This window comes from Carya illinoinensis, chromosome 11 (genome assembly GCF_018687715.1).
Source record: "Carya illinoinensis cultivar Pawnee chromosome 11, C.illinoinensisPawnee_v1, whole genome shotgun sequence".
NCBI classification, from domain to species: domain Eukaryota; kingdom Viridiplantae; phylum Streptophyta; class Magnoliopsida; order Fagales; family Juglandaceae; genus Carya; species Carya illinoinensis.
Genome location: NC_056762.1, coordinates 5,209,829 through 5,235,569, shown reverse-complemented (window position 1 = coordinate 5,235,569; position 25,741 = coordinate 5,209,829). Strand labels below are relative to the sequence as shown.

General features: G+C 34.0%; 2 protein-coding genes and 1 non-coding gene across 3 annotated transcripts; all 3 read left to right on the top strand.

Annotated features, from left to right (window-relative positions):
- The first annotated feature begins 6,856 nt into the window (after window positions 1-6,856).
- On the top strand, window positions 6,857-11,209 carry LOC122282993 (39S ribosomal protein L47, mitochondrial). The gene is made up of 4 exons (XM_043095104.1): window positions 6,857-7,016; window positions 7,284-7,456; window positions 8,281-8,438; window positions 10,789-11,209. The coding sequence occupies exons 2-4, from the start codon at window positions 7,300-7,302 to the stop codon at window positions 10,894-10,896; spliced, it is 423 nt and encodes a 140-aa protein (XP_042951038.1). The 5' UTR covers window positions 6,857-7,016; window positions 7,284-7,299; the 3' UTR covers window positions 10,897-11,209.
- Window positions 9,407-9,534, top strand: LOC122283609. The gene has a single exon (XR_006231006.1). It is a non-coding gene; the product is annotated as a U6atac minor spliceosomal RNA (small nuclear RNA).
- Window positions 11,210-15,616: 4,407 nt separating the features above from the next.
- LOC122282992 lies at window positions 15,617-23,294 on the top strand. Its single transcript, XM_043095103.1, has 4 exons — window positions 15,617-16,125; window positions 17,575-17,946; window positions 18,051-22,503; window positions 22,777-23,294. Exons 1-3 carry the CDS (start codon window positions 15,994-15,996, stop codon window positions 22,461-22,463), a joined length of 4,917 nt encoding a protein of 1,638 aa, XP_042951037.1. The 5' UTR covers window positions 15,617-15,993; the 3' UTR covers window positions 22,464-22,503; window positions 22,777-23,294.
- The last annotated feature ends 2,447 nt before the right edge of the window (window positions 23,295-25,741 follow it).

Below are 25,741 nucleotides of genomic sequence, written 5' to 3'. Positions count from 1 at the left end.
TATTGCTAAACTAAATAAATTATTATATTCATTATTCATATACTATATATTTAGTAAGGAAAAAATTTTAAAAATCACGTGTGGTGTCTAGTATAGGAATGATGAGTTTAACTTTTTTTATAATAAGTTAACTTATTTTTTAAGTTTAGTCTTTAATGGATAATAAATAAATATGTAAAAAGACTATATATGAAAACTTATATCGCACTCCTAGCATTACTAAAATTAAGGATATATTTTGAAGTCCAATAAATGAGTTATTATTTATATTTTTATGAGTAATATTACATAAAGTTATAGATTGTGAAAGTGTTATATTTTTCTTTTGAGAAAAAGTGAACTCTATTATTAATTTTTTATGTGAATCTCATATTTACTCAATTTTTTTTTAAAAATATGTGACGTTTACGCGCTTATCTCTACTATAAATATAATTTTTCTATTTTAATAATTGCAAATTCAAATTCAAATTCAAAATTTTCTTTAGGCGTGATCGATTGAAGTTTACTTATAGGCCACGCGTCAAATATGACATGGGTGTACAAATAATTCTTTGCTTTGGACTGGTCTTATTAATCTAGTACCATAAAAATCAATCCTAATACTTTGTCTTACTGATTTTGGTAAGATTCTTTATTTCTATCCATATATAGTCAACATCCAAACCTTTTTTTCTTTTCACGTGGAAGAGAATTAGACTTAGTTTGTTTTCACAAATTATATCATCTTATCTCATCTAATTATTATAATTTTTTTAAATTCATACATAAAATATAATAAATAATTCAATTTTTTTAAATTCTAAATAAATAATAATTATTATTATTATATTATAATAATATTTTATTTAATTTTTAAATTTTATCTCGTCTCATCTCGTATGTGTAAATAAAAGAGGCCTTACTATTAATAAAGTCTTGGAAATAAGAAAAAGTCAGTGAGGGGTTTTTTTTTTTTTTTTTTTAAAGAAACTAACATAATTTATTCATTAATAAACTTATATCTATGAGTGGATACATTCTGAAATATTTTCATATTAAATATGACATTATAAATCAAAATAATACATTTTCAGCTCAACTAGTATATTACTTTTTTGTGATCGGTCTGATTTTCATTATTGTTGATATTTTTTACAGACAAACGTCTAAAAGACAGTTCAACCTCACACTTTATAGAAGAAGATGATTTTTAATCTCTACAAATAAAAGTCTTAGACATAAATTTTTTTTATTTTATTTTAATTAACAACTAAAAAAAAGTAGTAAGATAGTTATAAAAAAGATAAATTACAGTGTAAATCAATTCTGACAAATTTTGAAAGAAAAATCTAGTTATAAGTGTAATTATACATTAATTTATTGTAATTAGTCAAAAAATAAATTTTATTAAAAATAGTGTTAATTTAAATTTTAAGTATAAAAAAATTAATATTAATATGCAAATCAATACGTGACTTTATTTTATAAAATAAAATCCAATTTCGAAATATGTTGGCAAGACATTACAAATGTCAAATTTGAAAAGATCTGACGGTGGGGAGGGGCAAGGAGAGACGCTAGGGCCTTTTCTCGTGACATTGTCTTTCGAGTTGGTGAGAGTTGGACAAGGTAACTGTGTAGTAATCTGCAATTAAAATTTGTGAAGGTATGCTGTCGGATTTGAATGCGTCCAGACATTAAGGACGACCAGTGGAGAAGCTTTTTGACGCACATGAAGCGTGAGATTCCTCAAATCCTGCAGTACGTACATGAGTTATAACTTTGACAAAACAGAGTCTCTTTGAATTATTATCTCCGACTTTTCCTCCCAGCACCTTCATGGAAAGTGAGTCTTTAAATTTACATATCAAGATTTCATTTTCAAATAAGAAAGTACGATTTTGGACTAATGCGTGAAATAATTATTCGATAAACGCGTCAAAATGATTGCTTACACTGCTACAATCTTTCATTTCACTTTTTAGATAGGAAAAATATAATTATAAATATAATTATATATTAATCTGTATATTAATATAATATGATTAGTTAAAAAGTAAATTTTATTAAAAATAGTGTTAATTTAAATTTTAAGTATAAATAAATCAGTATTAATATACAGATTAATACGCGACCGTGCTTATATATAGTAAAACTTTTTTAAATAATATTAAGCTGTCCATGGTATAAGAAAATTATTTATTATTGTCACTTATTTTTTATTAAAATTAAAAAAATTTTATTTACAATTCTGATAAATAAAGATAAAAGGAAAAAAAATATCATTTTTAAAAAAATATTAATATAATTTTAACAGTTTTTTAAACATAATTACATGAACTTGCATCAACCGTTTCAAATAAAGATTATAATCTTAAAATTAATTTATTTTACTGTAAATAATTCATCACAAATATATAATTTTTTTTTTTATAATAACTTATCACAGTCTCCTATTTAACCTTTTAATAGGGGCCCAAATTATTGGTTGACTACTGTAATGAGGCCTTTTTCTATTCTTTTTGTTTTTGTCATGGCACCTCAACCTACCTCTACTTTTAATTTAATACAATTTGCTTATTTAAAAAAAAAAAAAAAGCAAATAAGGCATATGGGTTCTTTTTAAAAGGAGTAATAATACATTTTAATCTAAATTTTTTATATATATTAAGTCATACCCGCTTATTTATTGCATTATTGGTACTACTTAAATAGAGAATTATTTAAAATGCATCATATTAACCAGTATAATTAAAATAACAAAATTCAAAATGAAGAACAATATTTTTCTTTCGTGAGATTATATTGAAAAGAAGTACTATAATCACAAAAATCGCACGCCAGTAAATAGATAAAATGACATGACTTCATTTGACCTATTAAATATATTTTATAATAAAAGTAGTTGTACATTAACATATTATACCATGTCACATCAGTTTGTGAATTTAATTTTATAAAATCTATTTATGGCTAAAATATTTTTTTTATATTTAATTATCAGTGTTTCACTAATGCTGAAAAAATGGTCTATCAACATTGAATCACTGATTGATTGTCCAAGTCATTTTCGGGTATGGTCAATCAAAAACAATTAACAACATGTTGTAACTGTTAGTGAAATGCAAAGGAATATATATATTTAAAGAAAAAAAAAAAAACACTCACAAATGGCAGTTGGTGAGCATTTGGGATAGGTTAGTTTGAATTTCAAGTTTAATGATTGAAAAAGGTCGTCTTCTTCTTTTTTTGCCAATAAAAGGTGATGAGGACAAGAATAAAGTAATTGTGCATTGGAGACATTTAAAAAAAAGATAGATAGATATAATCATGTACCCATATATATAATTGATTACACCCACATGATAGTTCAATTATGTCATCTTGAAAGGTTGATTGGGGGCACATTGATTATTGGACCATGTACAACTTTTTCAAACTTTCTAATTATAAATAAATGTGATTTGAATCTTTGTGAAATATAATATGATTCATTTGGGATAGGAGCTACCCTAGTTTGTCAACCTTTGTGGGCACTTTAGAGGGCACATGTCAATCTCCTATTGGTGGATGCCCATCAGATATTAAATCAAAGCACCTAACCTTTGGCAATAGACAAATGAGTAGCTAAGAAGTTATTCGGATTCGATGGCTTAATTTTGGTGAATGATAGATACGTTACGTGATTCTTATAACATAGACCATTCAATCTAAATACTATACCTATATTTAACTGAGAAATTGGCACAGTTTGTGAATCTTATCACTGTATTCCATGTAGTAAAGTCTATATGTTATATTTATCTCTTTTCAAAGTGTAGGAAGTTTCAATTCAATAAATCCTACGTTCGATTCAAGAAACCGATAGGAATCTCAAAGATTATGACCATGTTATAAGATGGGTAGGGTAATTAAAGAGTGAAAAAAGGAGGATGGAGAAAAGGTGTTAAAAAGGGAGAGACAAAAACCAAGGGATAGAACGTGGGGGTCGCTTTCAGTGCTTTAGGGGATACTCTACAGTCTACCATGCAACCCTTCACCATGAATTGGGACCACGAGTTTGGCAAATTTATGGAAATGGGTAGGGTGGTTGGTGTTGCCTTGCCTTCTTAAATATTTTTGGAGATATGGTTGAAATTGCAAAGGTTCTCCCTCTACTCTACACATACACTCTACTCTTATGATTGGACATAGCTGATGCTCTATCTATTCATCACCAGCCTGTAATTATTATAATTTATATGCACCTAAAATTCTAGAAAAAATAGCCCCTTCTACCTTTTTTCTTTTGTAAGATTCCAAATTTTAATTTATTTATTCTAATTTTTATTTCAAATTATTGCTTGACATGTCGTATTGCATCTAAAAAAGACAAAAAATAAAAGAGAGAGTGACAAAAAAAAAATGAAAAAGAGAAGGAGAGATAGCATAATGGATATAGATTCTTTTATTTCTGATTTTGTTCATTGAAATAAGTAATATACACATATAAAAACTTATATTTTTAGTTTTTCATTTATTATTTTATAACATGAACTCAACACAAACGAATTCCATACCCTATATATTTTGTTCGGATTTTTGTAATTATGATACGTGGGATAGTAGTAAAATAATTTGTAAATAATGATAAAATTATTTGAATTAAGATATTTTATTAAATTTTGGGAAAAGAGACAAAACTTGAATAAAAATATTATAAAATTAAAAAAGTTATTTGAATATAATTTTTTAATATTATTTTTATTTTGATATTTGAAAAAATTGTATTGTTTTATGTTTTGTTTGGAATTTCAGAAAAGTTATAATAATTAAGTAATAATTAGATGAAAAAGTTAAAAATTTAAAATAAAAAGATGTTTTGTGTTCAAGTGATGTTTGGAAATGAGATATTTGAGAATATTTAAAAATACTTATGTTACCAAACGAGGCCTAATCTCCAAGCTTTAACAGAGAAAATTCTAAATTATTTAATTATCGAGGCTTTTTTATAAGGTAAATTTTATAAAACTTAGTTCCACCCCTCCAAAAGATTTTTTAAGTCTTGCCTCCATGTTAATTTTTTAAGAACCGTTAAGTCTACACACAAATCTTACATAAAAAAATTTACATGCTGACTAATCACATTAAATTATATCAGTATATAAATTTCTTCGTATAATATTTGCATGTAGACCAAACATTTCTCTAATTTTTTAGTTCTGCCATGACCATCTCATATTTGTATCTTAGTTACTCTATTGGTGCCTTGTCGCATCATTTAATTATTTTTAGAGTATTTAACTTACAACGATATGAATTATACTCTAATCAATGTTTATCATTTTCAAATTTAAATATCTATCATGGGCCTTAAAAGAGATAGGGATCTTGAATAGTATGAGGTTTGGCCCATTGGGTTGGAGTTAAAGGTAATTGGGCTTCAAGCAGATGTAATTTGGTTCTATGCCGATTGGGCTTCGAGCACCAGCCCCTTACCCTGAAACCTGCATAGGAGTCTCTAAAACCCCATAGCACTGGCCTTCTATTCCGTTTTGGTTCTGAAGAGTAGGAGTTAGGAGATTTTTTTAGCTAGAAAGTCGGAGTCAGTGGTGGAGTTCGACCAACTCTCATTTTAATATTGTACATATTTTATAAAAATATATATATATTTTTTATATATTAATAATATAAATTTTATATAACTATGTCTTATATAATTTAGTTAAACTTAATACCATACTAGCATAAGCTAATTATTATAAAATAATATATTTATACTATAATATATATAGACTAAATTGACTAATAGTAATTTAGTATAAGTAAACATTATACTATTATAATATTACTACCATGTAACACAAAATTATTAATGTATAATAACATGTAATAGTAATGTATAATAATTAAAGTATAATAACATATAATAGTAATATATAATAACCAATATATAATAACATGTAATATTAATACCTAATAACATCAAACATATAATAGTAAGTCTAGTATATAATTAAGTCAGAAGCTAATATAATAATATGTAATAATTTAGTACAATGACATGTAATTAAATACTATAGTACAAGTCTATAATAATAATAATAATAACTACTAAGATGGAAGCCTAGTTGGTACGAATTGGTGTTTCATGACTTCGATATTAGGTTCTGCTTGGCCCCAAGAAATTTTCATCTCAAACATAAAATTCTCATCTCATCATTACAACTTTTTCAAATCCCCATACAAAATATAATAAATAATTTAACTTTTTTTTAACCTTTTCAAATCTCAATACAATAATAATATTTTAATATTTAATCTTAAAACTCAAAATTCTCATCTAAAAATTCTCAGTAGCCAAGCAGAACCTAAGAGTTTGAGTAATGACATAAGTTGAAATTACCTGTGGTAATAAAATTGAACTTTAGGCCATAAGATAGGCTTTAGATTAGTTGGATACATTGGGGGTACTATGGTGATGAACTTGCAGGCAGTAATTATGGCTCAAACTGAACATTTCATAATGAGAGAGACTCCTATGATTACGTCCATAGAGGCTTGCTACGCTGGTCACCTTCACCTTCTATTTATTTAAGAAAAAAAAAGTATGTAATACTAATATAAATAAATTAGAAATTAGTATAAAATATTATAATGAATTAATAACATGTAATATTATAGTATAATAATATGTAATTAGATGCTAATTAAATAATAATTGTTAATAATAAAAACTAACAATTAAAATTAAGTGATAAAAAAAATTATAAAAGCCATAAATAAAAAACTTAAAGTTAAAACAATGATTAAAATTGATTTAGGGTTTAGATTAAGCTTTTAGGTTTGAATTAGGGTTTTAAAAAAAAAAAAAACCAACAGCCCGGTCCAAAAGAGCCAAAATGGCAGCCCAGCCCGCAGTCAAGTTCTAACCTAGGAGCGACTTCTCCCTCCACACCACCCCCCCCAGTACCGGGCGGCCTCTCTCTCAAAATCCCACCAGCGACCGCACGGCCTCTCTCAGAATCACAGCGCTCGGCCTATCTTTTTCTTCTGGTAAGCCCCTATCTCTCTTTTCCCTTCGTCTTCTCTATCCCTTCTCCCGTCGTGTTCTCTCTCTATCTCGTTCGAGTACATTTGATCTGTTCATTTCCTTTTTGCTTTTTTTTTTAAAAAAGATTCTGGGTCAGCCATTTTTCATGCTTGTAAGGCAACTATAGGAACACATGTGGCTTGTTCGTGTTTTGTGGGAGACTATGGCTGTGAGGATTTTCTCTGATTCTTTTTCGCCCCACTCTAATCTACCGTTGCATTGTTTTGCAGCAATCTGTTCACTATCATGTTTTTGTCAAGAATTTTTGGGAGAACTCTATTTGCTGCAGCTAAATCAGAAACATCTGCTGCAACAGCTGCAGCTGCGTCTGCGGCTAGGAACCCTCTGGAAGAGTTCTTTGAGGCAGATAGAAGCGTAGATGACGACAAACCTGTTGTCTATGGTACAGGCCTTTCATTTTCCTTGTTTCCGGTTAACCAATGCCTTTACTTGAAATTTATTGTTCATGGCCTTGTGCTATATGATATAGCCGCTTTCTCTATCTAACTAAGAAATATAAGGGTGGAAGATTAATAATTTAGTGAGACCTGACAGTTTATTGAAGTTGTAAACTATCAAAACAATGTGATAATGCTTGATGTTCATTGACGTTGAAAAGGGGGAAGAAAAAGAGAAGTACTTTAAATTGATGCAAGAGGTTAGCCAGATACAGCTAAAAATATATAATAATGAACAATTTTTGTTTAAACAAACTCAGTACTGCATTAGATTATACATAGTGGTTCACGGCTGGTAGTCACATCTCATGTGCTTTATCTAGTTCTCTCATTTACCAAGTGTATGTTTTACACTTTGGCTTTCATCATATCAAATCCTCCTGTCAAACAAGTACCTCTAAAACATTTTTCTGTAGATTTAGATAATGATTTATATTTTCACTCTTTTTTGGAAATAAAATTTGATGCAATCTTGGGATACCCCATATGATAAAGATAATGGTAAGTGGTGAATAAGATCCCATATTCCTTGGGAAGGAGGAGTTCTTGCTCTTTATAATATTCCAATGGGACTCCAATTGTATCATTGACTAATCCTTTTGGGGTATAGACAATGTGGTTTGGGTCTTTCATTTGGGTGTTTCAAATCTCAAGTCAATTTGCACTTGAAGTTATACTTCTTGAAACAATTCCAAGTTTGATAACTATCTATTTTCCCAGTGTATATATATTGAAAACCGTTTCCCCATTGATTGTTTAATGCCGTCAGGTCGAAGTTGGAAGGCTTCTGAACTACGACTGAAGTCATGGGACGATCTTCATAAGCTATGGTATGTTTTATTAAAGGAGAAAAACATGCTAATGACTCAACGCCAAATGCTTCATGCACAGAATCTACGGTTTCCTAATCCTGAGCGCATTCCCAAGGTATAACCTCATTATTTTGCATCTGCCTTTATGCATGTGTGATTCTTGTCATATCTAGCTTGTTGAATGCTTGGGTAGCTATGTGAGGGCTTAGGGCTTGTTTGGACACTTGAAGTATCTTAGAATTCTATGAATAGTAGTGAAATGGTTTGAGTTAAGATGGCTTGTTTGGTTTTGGGAAAGGAGAGAAAAATGAGAATAAAATTATTATAAAGTTAAATAGTTGTTTGAATATTTATCCAAAAAAAAATTTTGTTTGAATATAATTTTTTTTTATAAGGAAGTAATATATTAATAAATGTAATTAGGCGAAGCCCAAATACACAGGAAGTGTACACAGAGAGACACCTAATTACAAGCTAACCCTGAAAAACATTACAAAAGTCATTAAAACTAATCCCATCCTAGACAGTAGTCGAAGCCCAAAGAAACAAAGTATGATAAAAGAAAGCTCTAATTCCTTCCACTGAACATTCTCTATTTTCAAAACAGCGCCCGTTCCTCTCATTCGAAATGCACCACATAAGACAAAGAGGGACCATATTCCAAATGGTTGTTATCTGATGATTTCCTAGAAGCCCTCTCCAACATGCAAGGTGTTCCACCACCCTATTGGGCATCACCCAAACAATACCCATCTTAGCAAATACCTCATCCCACAAAGCCTTTGACACTTCACAATGCAAAAGAAGATGATCCTCCAATTCACCCGATTTTTTGCACATAAAGCACCAATCTAATACAATGATTCCACGCTTTTTTAACTTATCAATGGTAAGAATTTTACCGTGAGAAGCCAACCACCCAAAGTTTTTAATTTTTCCATGAACATAATTTTTTAGTATTATTTTTGTTTTGAAATTTGAAAAAGTTGTATTGATTTTTGTGTTTTGTTTTAAAGTTTGTAAAATTCTTAATGATTTTTTTTTTTTATATGTAAAATTTGTAATGATTAGGTAATAATTAGAGTGTTCGTAGAAAGGAGAGACGGTTGGCATCTTCCCTGCCAGGGACAGGAACAGCCTTCGGGCTTACCTGTTACCACACATAAAGTTAAGGCTCTCCACCTTTGGTGGATCTTATACCCAATTTTTTTACTATAAAAAAAGGTAATAATTAGATGAAAAAGTTGAAAATTGAAATTGAAAAGTATTTTGTGTTTGAGTGATTTTGGGAAGGAAATTGTGAGAAATTGAGAATTTCTCATCTCATCTCGTACTCCAAAACGTACCCTAGTGTCATTGAGATGAAATTCCCATTTCCTCTCCAAACCCGTGACATCACTAAAACCTGTGCTACTAGTATGACAGCTCTTGAAACATTGATATTCAATGAAAATGAAATTGATACTAGTACGAGAGCTAAACAGAACGACTTTGTTATCATATGAAATGAAAATCGATATTAAAAGTTTTTTGATCAATAGAAAATTGATATTAAAAGTTCTGCACCAGTATGGACAATATTCTTGTTTTCTTGGTTCCTCATGTACATGCTATGATGAAAGGGTGGTATTCAAATCATTATTTATAAGAATTACCCTTTTAATGGGCAGAATGCGACCTTCCCCCACCCCCCCCCCCCCCCCCCCCAACCAAACCAAAAATAATAATAATAATAATAAAATAAAACTCAAATTCTTCACAAACTGAAACTTTGGTTATGCAAAACATAATGGTTTATCATCGTTTCTCTTTTCTTCTCTCTGTATTTTTCATTTTTTCTCAGCACTTTATAAGTTAATGGTACATACAATATTTGACTATGGAAAATGCCTGCATTGTGATGAACAACATTCTCCTTGAGAACTTCATATCCTCCCTTCATTAAACATTGCTGATGTCAATAGCTAAAGTACCCACAACCCTGTTGTTCCATGCTTTAAGTTTGTCAGGCTGATGATAGAGGCAATAACCTTTTCCAGGCCATGGATCTTTGGAGAATCCTCCTCTTCTTGTTCTTTACTCCCTGAGGTAGAACATAACTGCCAAAGTCTTTTTTGGTGGTCGAGTGACAACTCTATCGGCTGGATTTATTCTGAGCCATTGACTGTTTTGATAGATGGGTTGTGAGATAGGCCTGGTAAGTAATTTTATCCACAACCGTCCGTGTTAATCGTTCTGTGCAGTCATTTGGATTGGTCTGACAAAGAGAGGCCACGCAAGGAGTGGGTAGTATTTGAAGTCATCCCTAGAAGCTGATTGTTTGTGTTTTATGTGTGATATTAAAACCCAATTTATTGTGATGAAGATACATCTGTTCCTTCTTTTCTTTTATCTTCCTGGAACCCCAATTGCTAATTGTTATAGTGGTGATTCTCGTTTGTTAATAAACAAATCATAAAATTCAGGTGAGGAAGTCAATGTGCCGTATCAAGCAAGTCCTCACTGAGAGAGCGATTGAAGACCCAGATCCCAGGAGAACTGCTGAGATGAAGAGGATGATAAATGCTCTGTGATGACTTCTAAGGATGTTTTGTTCTCAGAACAGCGTATTGATGATGTTGACTGCTATACGGCCCTATTTTTCTGTAAGTCTGCAGCTTCTGGTGATTTAGTTGGGTGTATCACTGTTGTGGAGAAAAAGGACAAATTTCAATATACATGGGAATTTACATATTACTAGGTTCTTTTATCTACAACCAGACTAATTCATTGTGCTGGTAATTGAGCACACGATTAACAAAACTTGTAGCTGGTGGCTTATGCAGCAGTAGAACATCTATGTGTTCTGTTTGAGTATCCTAATGTTATAATTTTTTAGCTTTCTTCTTTCGTGGTCCTTATTGGCTTGGAAGACAAGAATATATACAAGAGCAGGTTTGTCATAAATGACACTAACATTATATTGAAATTATTCTGGGTTTAACGCGTAGGGACTGTCCACAAAAGGCTGATCTACACCACTCTCCAACTACCTACCGATCTACACCTCTCTCATGAATATACCGCGTGGGATTTATGCACTGCCACGCATGAAACTAGTAGAATTGGCATTCTACCTATAAATAGATAAAGTATATTACTGCTTCCCTAATCTCAAGCCAACCTCTTTCGGTAGAAAAGCGTGTCTGTCCATCCATCAGCCAGTCCAACGCAATAGAATGTGGTGATCTGTTGCACATCTCATCATAGTTTTCAACCGTGTTACAGCAATCTGCCAATCGAATTGTTTAAAACTGAGATTTTAGATGGTTCTTCAAAGAATCGTGGGGATGGGTAGGGACCAATTTTTTAATTAATTTTCTTAAACATTGTAGTGGATGTAACTCCACTTCCTCATGTGCCTTGCCTGTGTCTTCGGTACCTACCTCAAATCTTTCATCTTTGGGACTTTTGAGTGTTTTTGTGCTATTAGTTTTTTGAATTTTGTTACTTATAAGTCGGTGGTGCATAAAGATATTACTTATTATGAAATCAATTAAAATTAATAAGAAAAGCGAAAATCGTAATATCTTTTATGTTATCTTCCACGTTGAGTGTGCATTTAATGTCCAAAATCGAGCTTACAAATTGATATTTTCATTTAGTTTTTTGGAATTGTGCCAAATACACAAACTTTGTGTTGTGCATACATTACTTACGAGGTACTTCTAATGACTTTAAATGAAAATTATCAAAATTGATATATTTTTTTCTGGCTAGTCTACGTACAGTCTCTAAACGAGGATTGATAATACAAGCCCATATAATTATATTTAAAAAAAAATTAAAATTACAATAATCATTTTTAAAATGATGGTTTTTCTCATTTTATCCCGTTCATAAATACCCCCACTCAATATTGCAAATATAATTTCTCTTTTCTCTTAGTGTTGAGGATGGTATCATAAAAAAGATATCAAAATGCCAAATTAGATCATCTTATTGACTTCAAACTCTTTTCATTTATAGAATTTTCACCACAGGGTGATCTGTTCCTGTTGATTGAGACATTAAACTACTACAAACACGTATCCACAGCCTTCTAAAAAATTAGAGAAAAAAAACTGCTTTTCCATGGGCAAAAATCACCATAAATCTGAAGTTTAGGAATTGATTTCCTGTCATCTTTCAATTATTCTGCTTCTAGAACTAGTAGGTGCCATATTGGAAAGCAATGGATGATGCAAAACGTTGGGTCTGTTTTCATTGCTTTAGATGGCAAAACTCTAAAGAATATGATGTATTTCTAACTTTGGAATGCAAAACTAAAAGCCTCAAACGGATACAGCAGCAACAGGGAATGGTACAAATGGGAAATGCAATTTGGTTGCCAAGTTTGGATATACGTGCACGCACTCACCAAAGACAAGAACAGCAAGTTGGAGATTAAGACAGACAGACAGCCAAGAATGTGTAATTTCCCATCCCATCCGTGTGGGTCTCAAACCTTTGTGGCCTGACTGACACCAATGAGAAGCTCCAGACTTTCTTTGCTGTCACGTTTCTGTGTTTTTTGGGGAAAAAGATGGACCCAGAAATGGACAAACTCAGACTTACCATCAGAAACACTAAGCACACCCCACATGCCTGAAACGACATGATAGAGAAAAGAAAAAAAAGAAAATGGAGATATTGGAAAATGATGTTTACATCTGATTTGTAGACCTTCACTAAACCCTTAATCTTGTCATCATGATGTCTTCTCCTATTTCTTCATTTGATTTTATTTGATTTTCCACCGTTATAATTTACATGTGCAAAAGAACGACAAAATTGAATCATTAGGGAGAAGAAAACATGTGGGAGTGTAAAAAATGTCCCACTTTTATGATAATACCTCTTGCCAATAGTCTTATTAGCCATTATGACTATATAAAGAGTTTTACTATTTATGAGTTAATGTATAAACATATTATTTATTAGGATTGGGTTACTGTGTCGCCCAACTTTACAGTTGGGCATGCTACCCAGTTCTTTTTTGTTTTTTGTTTTTTTTTTCACATTTTTAATATATTTAAATATTTAATAAAAAAAAAAAACACCAATACATTTAAAATCACTTTTTTAATTATTAAGTAAAAAAAAAAATTCACCAAGTGGTACCACCCACCGGCACATTAGCATTATGCTATTTATTAATGTATTTATAGAAAAAATAAAAATTTTATAATATTTTTATATCAGTTGATTTGATAGACTTTTATCTTTTTTCTTTTAAGTAAGCAAATATATCATTTAAATAATAGAAAACGAGATACATGAGGAGAAAGTAGGGTTCCCTAACAAACACCTCGGTACAACAACCAAAGTAAGTCTTAGGACCAAATATTTGGTCCTTATCCATATCTTGCAAAGATGCCACTGTATTAAATGACGAGTTTTTTACAGCTTAATCACCGCTGGAGGTGGTGGAAGCTGAAGGCGCATTGTAGTTTATTGTCTTGAGATATTTTTTGAAAAGACTCGTATTCCCTTTCTCAAAATCATCGGTTAGGAAAAATTTTCTCATATGAAATCACATCTATTAACGGAGATTAAAACAATCGCCTATGCAAATCATTGGGATATGGAATTGATATGTGACCAAATAAGATGCATGTGAATTGCACCACAAGACGTTAATATGAAAAGAATCATCAGAGTTATTTCACAGAGAACTACCTTAATAATTAAAGAACAAAAATGAGTAAGCGGAGTAGGAGAGTCCAATACAACGTGGTATTCAATAAAGATGAATTGCTCGAAAAATAAATTTATTTGATTATTTTCCCAATTGGTTGACGATGAATATGATGAATTATTGGTATAAACCCATGATAATGCACAAAATAAAAGAAGAAAAATTATATCTATCATTATACTTATAGTCACTTTTACTATCATTATCTTATTATTTCATTATGTGATATTAAATTATCAGAGATTACTTATTATATTTTATTTGTGGATCTATTATTTAATACCACATCAAGAGATATTAAGAAGATAATGATAAATAAATTTTCATTTTATATATTCTCAACATCTCTTAACGTGACATTAAATAACTAATCCACAAAAAAGACATAATAAATAGTCTTTAAGAGAAATACTATTTAAAGACTTCTACACCATAGATCTAATCAAATTATGTCACGTTGATAATGTATAATGTAAATGCCTTTGAATAGAAATATTCACTAATCATTGCTACATCATGAAATAACGAGAGAATGATAGTAATAATGATGGTAGCTAGCATTACTCATAAAAAAGTGAGAAATGCTATAAGCAACCCTTACATAATACACATCGACCTAATTAATAGGTAATTTATTATTTTTATCATTATATTTAAACACACTCATATTTAAGCATTAAAATAGAATAATAAAAATCACAAATTACATACTCATTAAGTAAATGCATGTGATACAAGTCTTTCACATAGTTTCTCTAAAAGAATAGATACATTGTGATGTATTTCGTATCTTATTATTAGGAAATAGAAATACATATGACAATCTTCCAATTGTTTCAAACTACTTTTAAAAGGAAATGGGGAAATATAATAAAAGAGGAAATGTCCATTTTTTTTTAATTTTAATTTTAATTTTAAATTTTTTTGAGTTTTTAAGAATAGGAAAAGCGCATGGAATTTGAATGTCATGATGAGGTAAGCAAGAACATCAGAAAATGATTTTAGATGTCAGAAAAAACAGAACAAAAAATTAACATCACCAGCAGGGGCTGGTTTTGCTTTGCTTAACACAGTTTGTAGTTCATAGTAATGTGTGTTGGAGCAACGCCAGACAACCTTAACACCATTCATCATCTACATTCCCGGCCCGGTCCGGCCCTCAACTCATGATGTCATGGGATTCATGTTGCCTGTCCCCTCCCCTAAATTACTATCTTACCCTCCCTCCCTTTCTCCTTCCGTCACCTGTGGTTCAACGTCCACCCAGAAAATGAAAAGTCAATTGGGTGCTGCTCTCCTCTCAGATCGGTCAACATTCCTGAGTTCCCTTTCAATCTTAATTAAAAATAAATAAATTAATTAAATAATTCAGAAAAAAGTCATGTCTGTCAGTCAGTCAGTCAGTCTGCCTGTCAGTCTCATTCCCCTATTTTAATATATAATATAATAATAATAATTTGTTCACGTCATCTCACCTGCCTCACCCGCTTGTTACTCTTATCATTCTCCTGCCCGCCCTGCCCGATCTGCCCCTCCCTTCCCTACCAAGTACCAAGCAGTACGCCTTTCCCTTTTTCTGACGTCTCGTTTTCTCTCTCCTCTTTCTCTTCTCTTCTATTCTCTCTAGATCGACAGCCGGCTCGATTTCGCTCTGTTTTTTTTTTTTTCTTTCCCTGGATCTGAGGTTTGATTCGATCGATTGGTTCGGACGGGAAAACTCTGGAATCGGGATCGAATTGAGGTGCGGATGAATTAGGGATTGGAGTTTTTTCGCGGATGAAATTTTGGGAGCTGGGGTTTTGGATCGATCTAGGGTTTTCTGGGACTGTGAATTTGCGAGGAATTGATGTACGTGGAACTGGTGGCGTGCGATTAGAGGTCTGGAATTGATGGTACTCGTGGTAAGGGTTGAAGGTGGGATCGAAGGAGGGATTGGGGAAAATGCAAGGCTATGCATGGGCAGGCTGGTGACGAAAGGAAACGGAGTCGGCACATGTGGACAGTCCCCACGCGTGTGATCGTAGCTGCCACGGCTGATGGTTCTTCTTCTTCGAATTTGTCTTCAGCTAATTCGTTTACCAAGGTTTAGTTTTTCCCTTTTCTGGGGCTTTTTATTTTTCTTACAACTTTTATGTTGGATTTGATATTTGGCTTTGATCCTTTGGTGGCTGTAAAGTTGTGCTGTTCGGGACTTGAGGAGTAGAATTTTTAGCAGTCGAGAAGATGGAGTGATATTTCGTGAATTGTGGGGCATTTTTGTTTCGTCCATTTGGAAAGAATCTGATTTTGTGAGGTTTTTTTCTTTTTTGTTTGGGTAATGGAGAAATTGAGGAATGAAGGAAAATATGTGAATTTTATGAAATTATATTGATGTTAAAGCGAGGCATAGAGCCCAGTTTTTGTCGAATCATGGGTATGGCTTGATTGATATGGAATCGAGGTGAGCCTTTTAATACATACATACATACATATAAACATACATATAAACATATATATATATATATATATATATATATATTTATGTATGTTAGAATGAGGTTAGCGGAAAAGAATTTTCATATTCGCTTGCACGATGGAGGCTGAAGGCTTTGAGTGTAATCTATGATTGGCCTGATTGACGTAGTGGGAACCTGAACTCGGTTTTGTGAAATTAAATGAGAATCTTAGGAGTAGTAGTGCGAGCATGACATATTGGCTAATCGCTGAGCTATAAACCGAAACCTTCTGCGTTTGCACAGCTTTCATATTTTTACTGGTATAAAATTATTTTAATGCTGTAGCAAAAGAGGCTGGTTTCAGGATGACCCTTAGATTTTTTGTATTTTTCTTAGACAGAATACAAGTAGATGGGAAATTCAACAAGCTTTAGACAATCATTACATGTCTACAAAGTTTGGAAATCTTCTAGTATTGTTGCAGAAGTGCATCATAAATGCTTTAATGGTCTTCAAATATTGGCTTGTGGGTTTAGACACACACAAAAATAAAAAAAAATGTATTGTTGCTTGGTATGGTGCACATGTTTTGGCATTATTTCTTTAATGCCAAGTGTTGGACTTCATGGCTCCTCAGCATGGAGTTTAAGGCCTCAAAAAGCATCACTGAAGTTAAAATCCTTCAATGTAAACCTTTGATGGTGGTTGTGATAATTTGTAATTGCCCAGTATGTGCGATATAGGGGCCTAGACGTGCTTGGGGGTGCTCAAAGAGGCCTTGGCATCTGGTCAGACCCAAAAAATAAAAAATGGTAATGTCCTGTTGCAGTGTAGTGGCTAAAATTATAATCTGATATAATTTGAGTTATTATAAGTAATGTCCAACTTTCTGACTTTGCTAAAATAGGGATTGAATTCATTGGCCCTTTAAATATTAAAGTGTTATACCAAGATGGATTATTCGTACATGATTTTTTGTTTACTTGGTTGTACACAACGGGCACTAGCTGTTTGTACTCTACTTTGATTGTGGATGTGCATTTATTTTCTTAAGAACACTTAATTTACAATTGCCTGATTCTTTTCTCACTTCTTAGGATGGACGCGAGATCAGTGTTGGCGACTGTGCTCTTTTCAAACCACCTCAGGATTCCCCACCTTTCATCGGAATAATTCGTTGGTTGATTGCAGATAAAGAGAACAAGATAAAGTTAGGTGTGAATTGGCTATATCGGCCTGCTGAAGTAAAGCTTGGCAAAGGCGTGCTGTTGGAGGCCACGCCAAACGAACTCTTTTATTCTTTTCATAAGGATGAGATTCCTGCTGAATCGTTACTGCATCCTTGTAAAGTTGCATTCCTTCCCAAAGGCGTTGAACTTCCACCAGGGATTTCGTCATTTGTGTGTCGGCGGGTTTTTGACATTACAAACAAGTGTTTATGGTGGCTAACTGATCAAGATTACATTAATGTTGGTTTTTAGCACTTGCACATATATCTATTTGCTTCTGTTTATTTATTATTTGTGGCATTAATGCATTTTTGTCTTAAACAAAATATAATTTTTGTTTGCAGGAACGACAGGAAGAGGTAGATCAGCTGTTATATAAGACGCAGATGCAAATGCATGCAACATTGCAACCAAGTGGCAGATCTCCAAAGCCAATGAGTGGTCCAACATCAACATCACAGTTGAAAGCTGGTTCAGATAGTGTTCAGAACAGTGCCTCCTCTGTTCCTGCTCAAAGTAAGGGGAAAAAAAGGGAGCGTGGAGATCAGGTATCTGAACCTGTCAAACGAGAGCGTGCTACAAAAATTGATGATGGGGATTCTGGACATAGTAGACTTGAAAACAATTTAAAATCAGAAATTTTAAAAATCACAGAAAAAGGAGGGCTTGTAGACTCTGAAGGGGTTGAGAGATTGGTTCAACTCATGCAACCTGAAAGAAATGAGAAAAAAATAGATTTAAATTGCCGGTCAATGCTTGCTGGTGTTATAGCAGCCACAGATAAGTTTGATTGCCTTAGTAGGTTTGTGCAGCTCAGGGGTCTGCTTGTATTTGATGAATGGCTCCAAGAAGTTCATAAGGGGAAGATTGGTGATGGTAGTAGCCCCAAGGATGGTGATAAAACTGTTGAGGAGTTTCTCCTGGTTTTGCTTCGTGCTCTTGAAAAGCTGCCTGTAAATCTTCAGGCCTTACAAATGTGCAACATTGGAAAGTCTGTGAATCATTTGCGCACTCAGAAGAGCATGGAAATCCAGAAGAAAGCAAGGAGTTTGGTTGACACGTGGAAAAAACGTGTGGAGGCTGAAATGAATATCAATGATGCAAGGTCTGGTTCAAATCAGGCTGTTACCTGGCCTTCAAGACCGCGGCTTTCTGAAGTTTCCCATGTTGGGAACAGACACTCAGGTGCATCTACTGATGCTGCAATGAAGAGCTCGGTTACGCAGCTCTCTGCATCCAAAACTACTTCAGTAAAGCTTGCCCATGGGGAGAGTGCAATTAGGTCTCCATCTGCATCTCCAGGTTCTTTGAAATCAGTGCCATCACCTGCACCTGTAAATACTAACCTAAGAGATGGCCAGGCTCGAAATGCTGTTGGTGTAACCTCTGATCTCCCTATGACAACAGTGAGGGATGAGAAAAGCAGCAGTTCTAGTCAGTCTCACAACAACAGTCAATCATGTTCTAGTGATCATGCTAAAACTGGGGGGCTTTCAGTGAAGGAGGATGCTAGGAGTTCTACTGCTGGTTCAATGAGTGGAAATAAGATCTCAGGTGGTTCTTCACGGTATCGGAAATCAGTCAATGGATTCCCTGGCTCTGCCGTATCTGGGGTTCAAAGGGAAATCACTTCAACCAAAACTTCCTTGCATAAAAATCCAGCTTCCGAGAAGCTAACACAGTCTGCATTGTCATCTGAGAAGACACTTGATGGTCCTGCTGCTGAGGGTAGCAGTCACAAATTGATTGTTAAGATTCCAAATCGAAGCCGCAGTCCAGCACAAAGTGCCAGTGGAGGATCAATTGAGGACCCTTCAATCATGAATAGCAGAGCTTCTTCTCCTGTACTTTCTGAAAAACATGATCAGTCTGATCGTAATCTGAAAGAGAAGAGTGATGCTTATCGAGCTAATATTACTTCAGATGTGAATACTGAATCCTGGCAAAGTAACGACTTTAAGGATGTACTGACGGGGTCTGATGAGGGTGATGGATCCCCTGCGGCCATTACTGATGAAGAGCGTTGCAGGACTGGTGAAGACAGTAAAAAAATGGCAGAAACTAAAGCTGCTTCCTCACCTTCAGGAGAACATGAATTAGGGAATTTGCAGGAAGCTTCTTTGCGTTCTATTAATGCTTTAATTGAAAGTTGTGTAAAGTACTCAGAAACTAATGGCTCCATGTCCATTGGTGATGATGTTGGAATGAACCTCCTTGCTAGTGTGGCAGCCGGTGAGATGTCCAAGTCGGATTTGGTTTCACCCTCTGATTCTCCACAAAGAAACACACCTGCAGCTGAGCACTGCTGCACAGGCAGTGATCCCATGGTTAAATCATCTCAAGGAGATGACCTTGCTAGAGCAGATGACCTTGCTAGAGAAGAAAGCCAGTCCAATGATGGTGCTAATGATGAGCATGAGAAGCAGGGTGTTAATTCTGGTAATCTTGAGCCCAAGGCTGGAGAAGGTAATTCTGCCTATTTGGTTTGTGAGGAGAAGCCTGTAAGAGAGTACCATGGGCATCTAAATTCTTCTGGTAGGCATATGCAGCAAACTGCAGAGTCATGTGTAGAAATTGATGAAAAATCTACTGAAATAACTGTAGCTACTTCAATGGATACTTCCCCTGTAAGCTCAACAGAGAAAGGTGTGGACATTGAAGGAGGCCAACCACTTGAGGAGAAAAAGGCGGTTGGTGGGGTGGTTGTAGATGCGACTCCAGATATTTTAGAAAAGACAAGTTGCACTTTGCTGAAGGAAGAAAAGTTGAATGATGAAGTTGTGTGTCTTGAGGTTGAGATGGAAGCTGTTGAAGGGTTGGATGGTGGTGTTCAGGCAGAGCAGAAGCCTCCTGCATCCACAATGCATTCTGAAGATGTGAAAGGATGCAATGAAGAAGTCATGCTTCCTTCTGGTGGTGGGAAAGACGTGCTTTCAGAAAATGTCAGTGAACTGAAGGCTGAAAAGATTGATGAAACAGATGCGAGGAGTTTTGCGAGTCAGACTGACAAAGAAAGAAATGAGCGGGACAGTAATGCTCCTACAAGTCCGGAGAATCGAATTTCAGTTGGTTTGGTTCCCACTCATACTGATCAAGATGGAGAGCATGTGGGGGAGAATTTGGAAAGCAAGGACGATCTTGCGCAACATGGGAGACCAGCTCCTCGCATAGTTTCGTCTGCACTGACTGTGCAAGAAACAGAACAGCCTGAAAGCTCTTGGGGACCCAAGTGGACTGGCACAGAAGCAGAGGCATGCACAACAACCAATGGCAATACAACTTCTATCTCTGTCGCCGGGGTGTCAGACATGGATTCGAAAGTGGAATTTGATTTGAACGAAGGCTTCACTATAGATGATGGGAAATTTGGGGAACAGAATGACTCACCAGCACCGGGATGTTCCACTTCCATTCGTTTGGTCAGCCCATTACCTTTTTCTGTTTCTTCTGTGTCTATTGGACTTCCTGCTTCAATTACCATCACTGCTGCTGCAAAGGGCCCCTTTGTTCCGCCAGATGACCTACTGAGGAGTAAAGGGGAACTTGGTTGGAAGGGATCAGCGGCCACCAGTGCCTTTCGGCCAGCTGAACCCAGGAAGGGCCCAGAACTGTCACAGGGCACTGCAAGCATCTCCCTTCCTGATGCCACAGCTGGCAAGCAGAGTCGCCCTCCTTTGGATATTGACTTGAATGTACCGGATGAGAGAATCCTTGAGGATCTGGCTTCACGAAATTGCACTCAGGAGCCTGATTCTTTATCTCGGCATCCATTTAGTCATGAAATGGCACACGAACTACTGATAGGTTCCAATACTGTTCGTTGTTCTGGAGGACTTGATCTTGATTTGAACCGAGTTGATGATGCTTCTGATATAGGGAATTACACAAGTAATAGCTGTAGAGTTGATGTTACACTTTTTCCAATGAAATCATCATCAGGCAGTGCTCTTAATGGTGCAGCAAGTGGTCACAGGGACTTCGATTTGAACAATGGACCTGTATCTGATGAGGTGTGTGCTGAACCTTCACCATTTAGCCAACAAGCAAGGAGTAGTCTGCCATCCCAAACGCCGCTTTCTGGCCTTAGAATGAACAATTCAGAGAGAGGGAACTTCTCACCCTGGTTTCCTTCAGGAAGCACATATTCTGCTGTCACTATTCCATCAATTATACCTGATAGAGGGGAGCAGCCTTTCCCAATTGTTGCAGCTGGTGGGCCACAGAGGATGTTGGGTCCCACTGGTGGCAGCAGTCCATTTAGTCCTGATGTCTACAGGGGGCCAGTGTTGTCATCTGCTCCCGCGGTGCCCTTCCCCTCCAGTCATTTTCAGTACCCTGTCTTCCCTTTTGGTACCAGCTTTCCACTGCCATCGGCCACTTTTCCTGGTGGTTCAACAGCATACGTGGACTCATCATCTGGAGGGAAGGTTTGCTTTCCTGCAGTCCGTACACACCTTTTAGGACCTGCTGGTGCTGTTTCATCCCAATTCCCTAGGCCTTATGTTGTTAGCTTCCCTGATGGTAGCAGTAACAGTAGTGGTGAGAGCAGTAGGCAATGGGTAAGGCAGGGTTTCGACCTTAATGCTGGGCCTGGAGGCGTAGATGTGGAAGGGAGAGACGAGATGACTTTTCCACTGAGGCACCTTTCTGTTTCCAGTGACGAGCAAGCAAGGATGCTCCAAATGACAGGTGGTGTTTTGAAGAGAAAGGAACCTGAGGGAGCTTGGGATGGGTTTAAGCAATCCTCGTGGCAGTAGGAATGAGTAATGGAACAATCTAGTGATCCATGACAAGCTTGTAAGTTTTATTTTCTGTATATAGCACCTCCCGTGCAAGTCCAGTCACCTAGAAGAGCGATAAAGGATCTCTCTTATTTCCTTTAGCATGCTTTGGAGAAATATTTTGTAGAACTTAAGTTTTTCCTATTCTATTCACACATTTTTTCTCCATACGTGTTGTCATGATATTTTTTTCCTTTTTCTTCTATTTTATATTTACATGAGAGCTTTCGTATTCTAAATTTTTTATTACTTATGTTTTAATTTTAATTATGTTGTGATTTCTCTTCAGTGCTATGAGGATGGGTGTTGGCTAATCCCCAGAGGTCGTCACCTGACTTGTGTGCTTTTGGAGGATGGGTGAGAAGTGAGTTACCTGATGTTGTTCGTAGTCTCCTACTCCCATCCTTTCGCTTTATCAAATTGTATTTTAAAGGAATCTATCTGGGGTCCACCAGCTATTTTTTCCTTGAATTTGTTCTGGGTGGTTGCAGATCAGGTTTCCTTTGTAGATATTTTAACTGTTGGAAAGCATGCTGTCTGTGTTACCCAGACATTCGAAATTGGTGCATTTCTGGTATTCTTTGCATCACCGATATATTCCGTTGGACTCAAGGCATCCCTTCTTTTTTGCCCTTCCCCATATGGAGGTTGGGTTGCTGAACTGCTTTTAAACCAACACCTTGTGATTTTTTTGTTTACCCTTTTTTTTTCTTTTTTTCTTTTTTTCTTTTTTCTTTTTGCTTTTTTCTCTTTGCCTTTACTCTCTTCCTTCCAATCACATATATATAAAATTGACTGTTCACCGAATTTTGGCAACTGAGCTTTTCTTGTTGTGGCATGGTCTAACTGCTGTGCTTGATGTTGTATTATAACTCTTATTATTTTGTTTATTGACACTAATATGAGACAGTTCGATTTTCAGTCAGACCTGGTTATCAATCTTTATCACTCATCATTCAATTACATTGAGGGGCCACGCCTAGAGCTGTTTGGTTTTCCATTATTAAGATTTTGAGGTCCTTTTTTGGTTCAATTTGAAGCTTCTGTTTGATTATGCGCACCCCAAAAAGGAGTTTTTTTTTTTTTTTAATTATTATTTAGTTTAATTGTGGTGCTAAAGTTCTCACATAATGTTTAGATAGTGAATGCAATTGTCATTATCAATATGTCTTAAAGCAGAGTGGAATTAAAAGATTGCTTTGTTCGTCTTGGTACGAAGCTGTATTGCTGTAAATGTATGTGGAGCATTTGTTATAAGATATATGACATCTGTTTTTTTTTTTTAATTTTTTGTTGTTGCTTCCTTTCTGTTTCTAGTTTCTGTTCTTATTATTAAACATCCAAACATGGGTTGGGTTGAGTTGAATTTGTTATCTATTTGTATATATGCCATAAGCCCCAAATATGCCATAAACCCCTGCGTTGGGATGAATTTGTTATCTATTTGTATATATAAAAATACAAATAGATATTTAAATATAATAATGATAGATTTAGAGATTTTGTTATTTAATGTTATTGAAAAGTAGCTAACTAAATTAGAAAAAATGAATTTCCTAATCAAATTTTGGTTAAAGAATGATTAGGCCACGACTAATGTTTAAAGTGAGTGCAATGCAATACTCTAATCACATTTAGTAATTGGACAATATTAAGATGACTACCAAATATGTACCATGGTATAAATGATTTTTTTTTTATTTTCTTTTTTATTTTCTTTTTCTTTAAGCATTTTTTAAACATACTCAACCATTAAGAAAAATAAAAAATAAAAAAATATATAAATTCACTAATAATCATTTCCTTAACCATTAAGAAAAAAGAAATATATATATATATATATATATATATATATGAGTTGACATATTTGGTGGGCATGTATATATATGTATATATATATATATTTGAAAGGAACTTTTCATTAATAACAATTTGATCAATAACAGAGTTTGTCTAATAAGACATTATTTGAGATAATTCTAGAACCCTCCTTGATCATTACAATCTCATTCTCATAAAAAAAAAAAAAAAAAAAAAAAAAAACTCAACTTAACTAGCTGGTGTGCAACATACAGTTGCATGTTCTAGGTGTCAACACCACTTTCTAGTCTTTCATTCTCTTAAGCATCACCTTAATGTCATTTCCTATTTGCCCAAACCAAAGTCAGTTTTCATCTTTACTATTTACTACCTTCACAACAGTATGTGCATCACCTTCAAAGATTACATTGCAGAAATTAATTATAACACATTATACCATTACTCTACACAAAGCAATGCATTCAGCTAGCACTGGTTTTGAGTTGAACTGCTTTTTAACAAAAAGTGAAGCCAATATCTCCCTTTCACTATCACGAACAATAGTGCCAATACCCATTTTCTTATCACCTTCATCTATTGCAGTATCCAAATTAACCTTAATGAATCATTCTATTAGGTTTTTCCATCTTTTAATGATGTTTGTATCAGAACTCCATTGATTAGCTCCTTTAAATTCTTCCATTAAATCATCTATGCCTTGAATTATTTAGTAGACATGAATCGAATTATCATTTTTCATAGTAATTTAGTTAAGTGACCTCAAATTATCTTGAATGATGTTTTGATATCATAATTATAGGATAAAAATGGAAACCATGAAATAAATTCGTGGGATTTATACGAACATGCACAAAAATAAATTGTCCCATGTAAATTTCAACATTTTCCATATCAAATTTGCCCGTACTATATAAAACAACAATGTCGATTTGTGTGGTCCACTAAAAAATACAGACCATACTACTATATTTTTGGAAAATTATCCCTATCAACGCCAAACTCACTAACTTCATTTCTTCCATGGAAGGAAACTCACTACATTGTCCTATGCATTTATGTTACTTCAATGCTAAACATATATATTTTTTACATGTGAGTATGATGAAAATCATACTAGAAATCTATAAATCTGTTGATATATATTTACTTTGAAAAAATGAATTCCTTTACTAAAATATTAATTTTTTTTACGTGTTTTACGTGTATATCATATTTATATATCTTTTTCAAATGGAATATGCAGTATCTGCACATCTTAAAACTATATAAATAATTTCTCTATTATATATATAAGCCCGAATTGGTTATACAATATCAAAAAACTCATTTCATCTCATCTCATTTCAATTCATTATTATAACTTTTTTAAATCCTCATATAAAATATAATAAATAATTTTACTTTTTCAAATGCTAATATAAAATTAATATTAA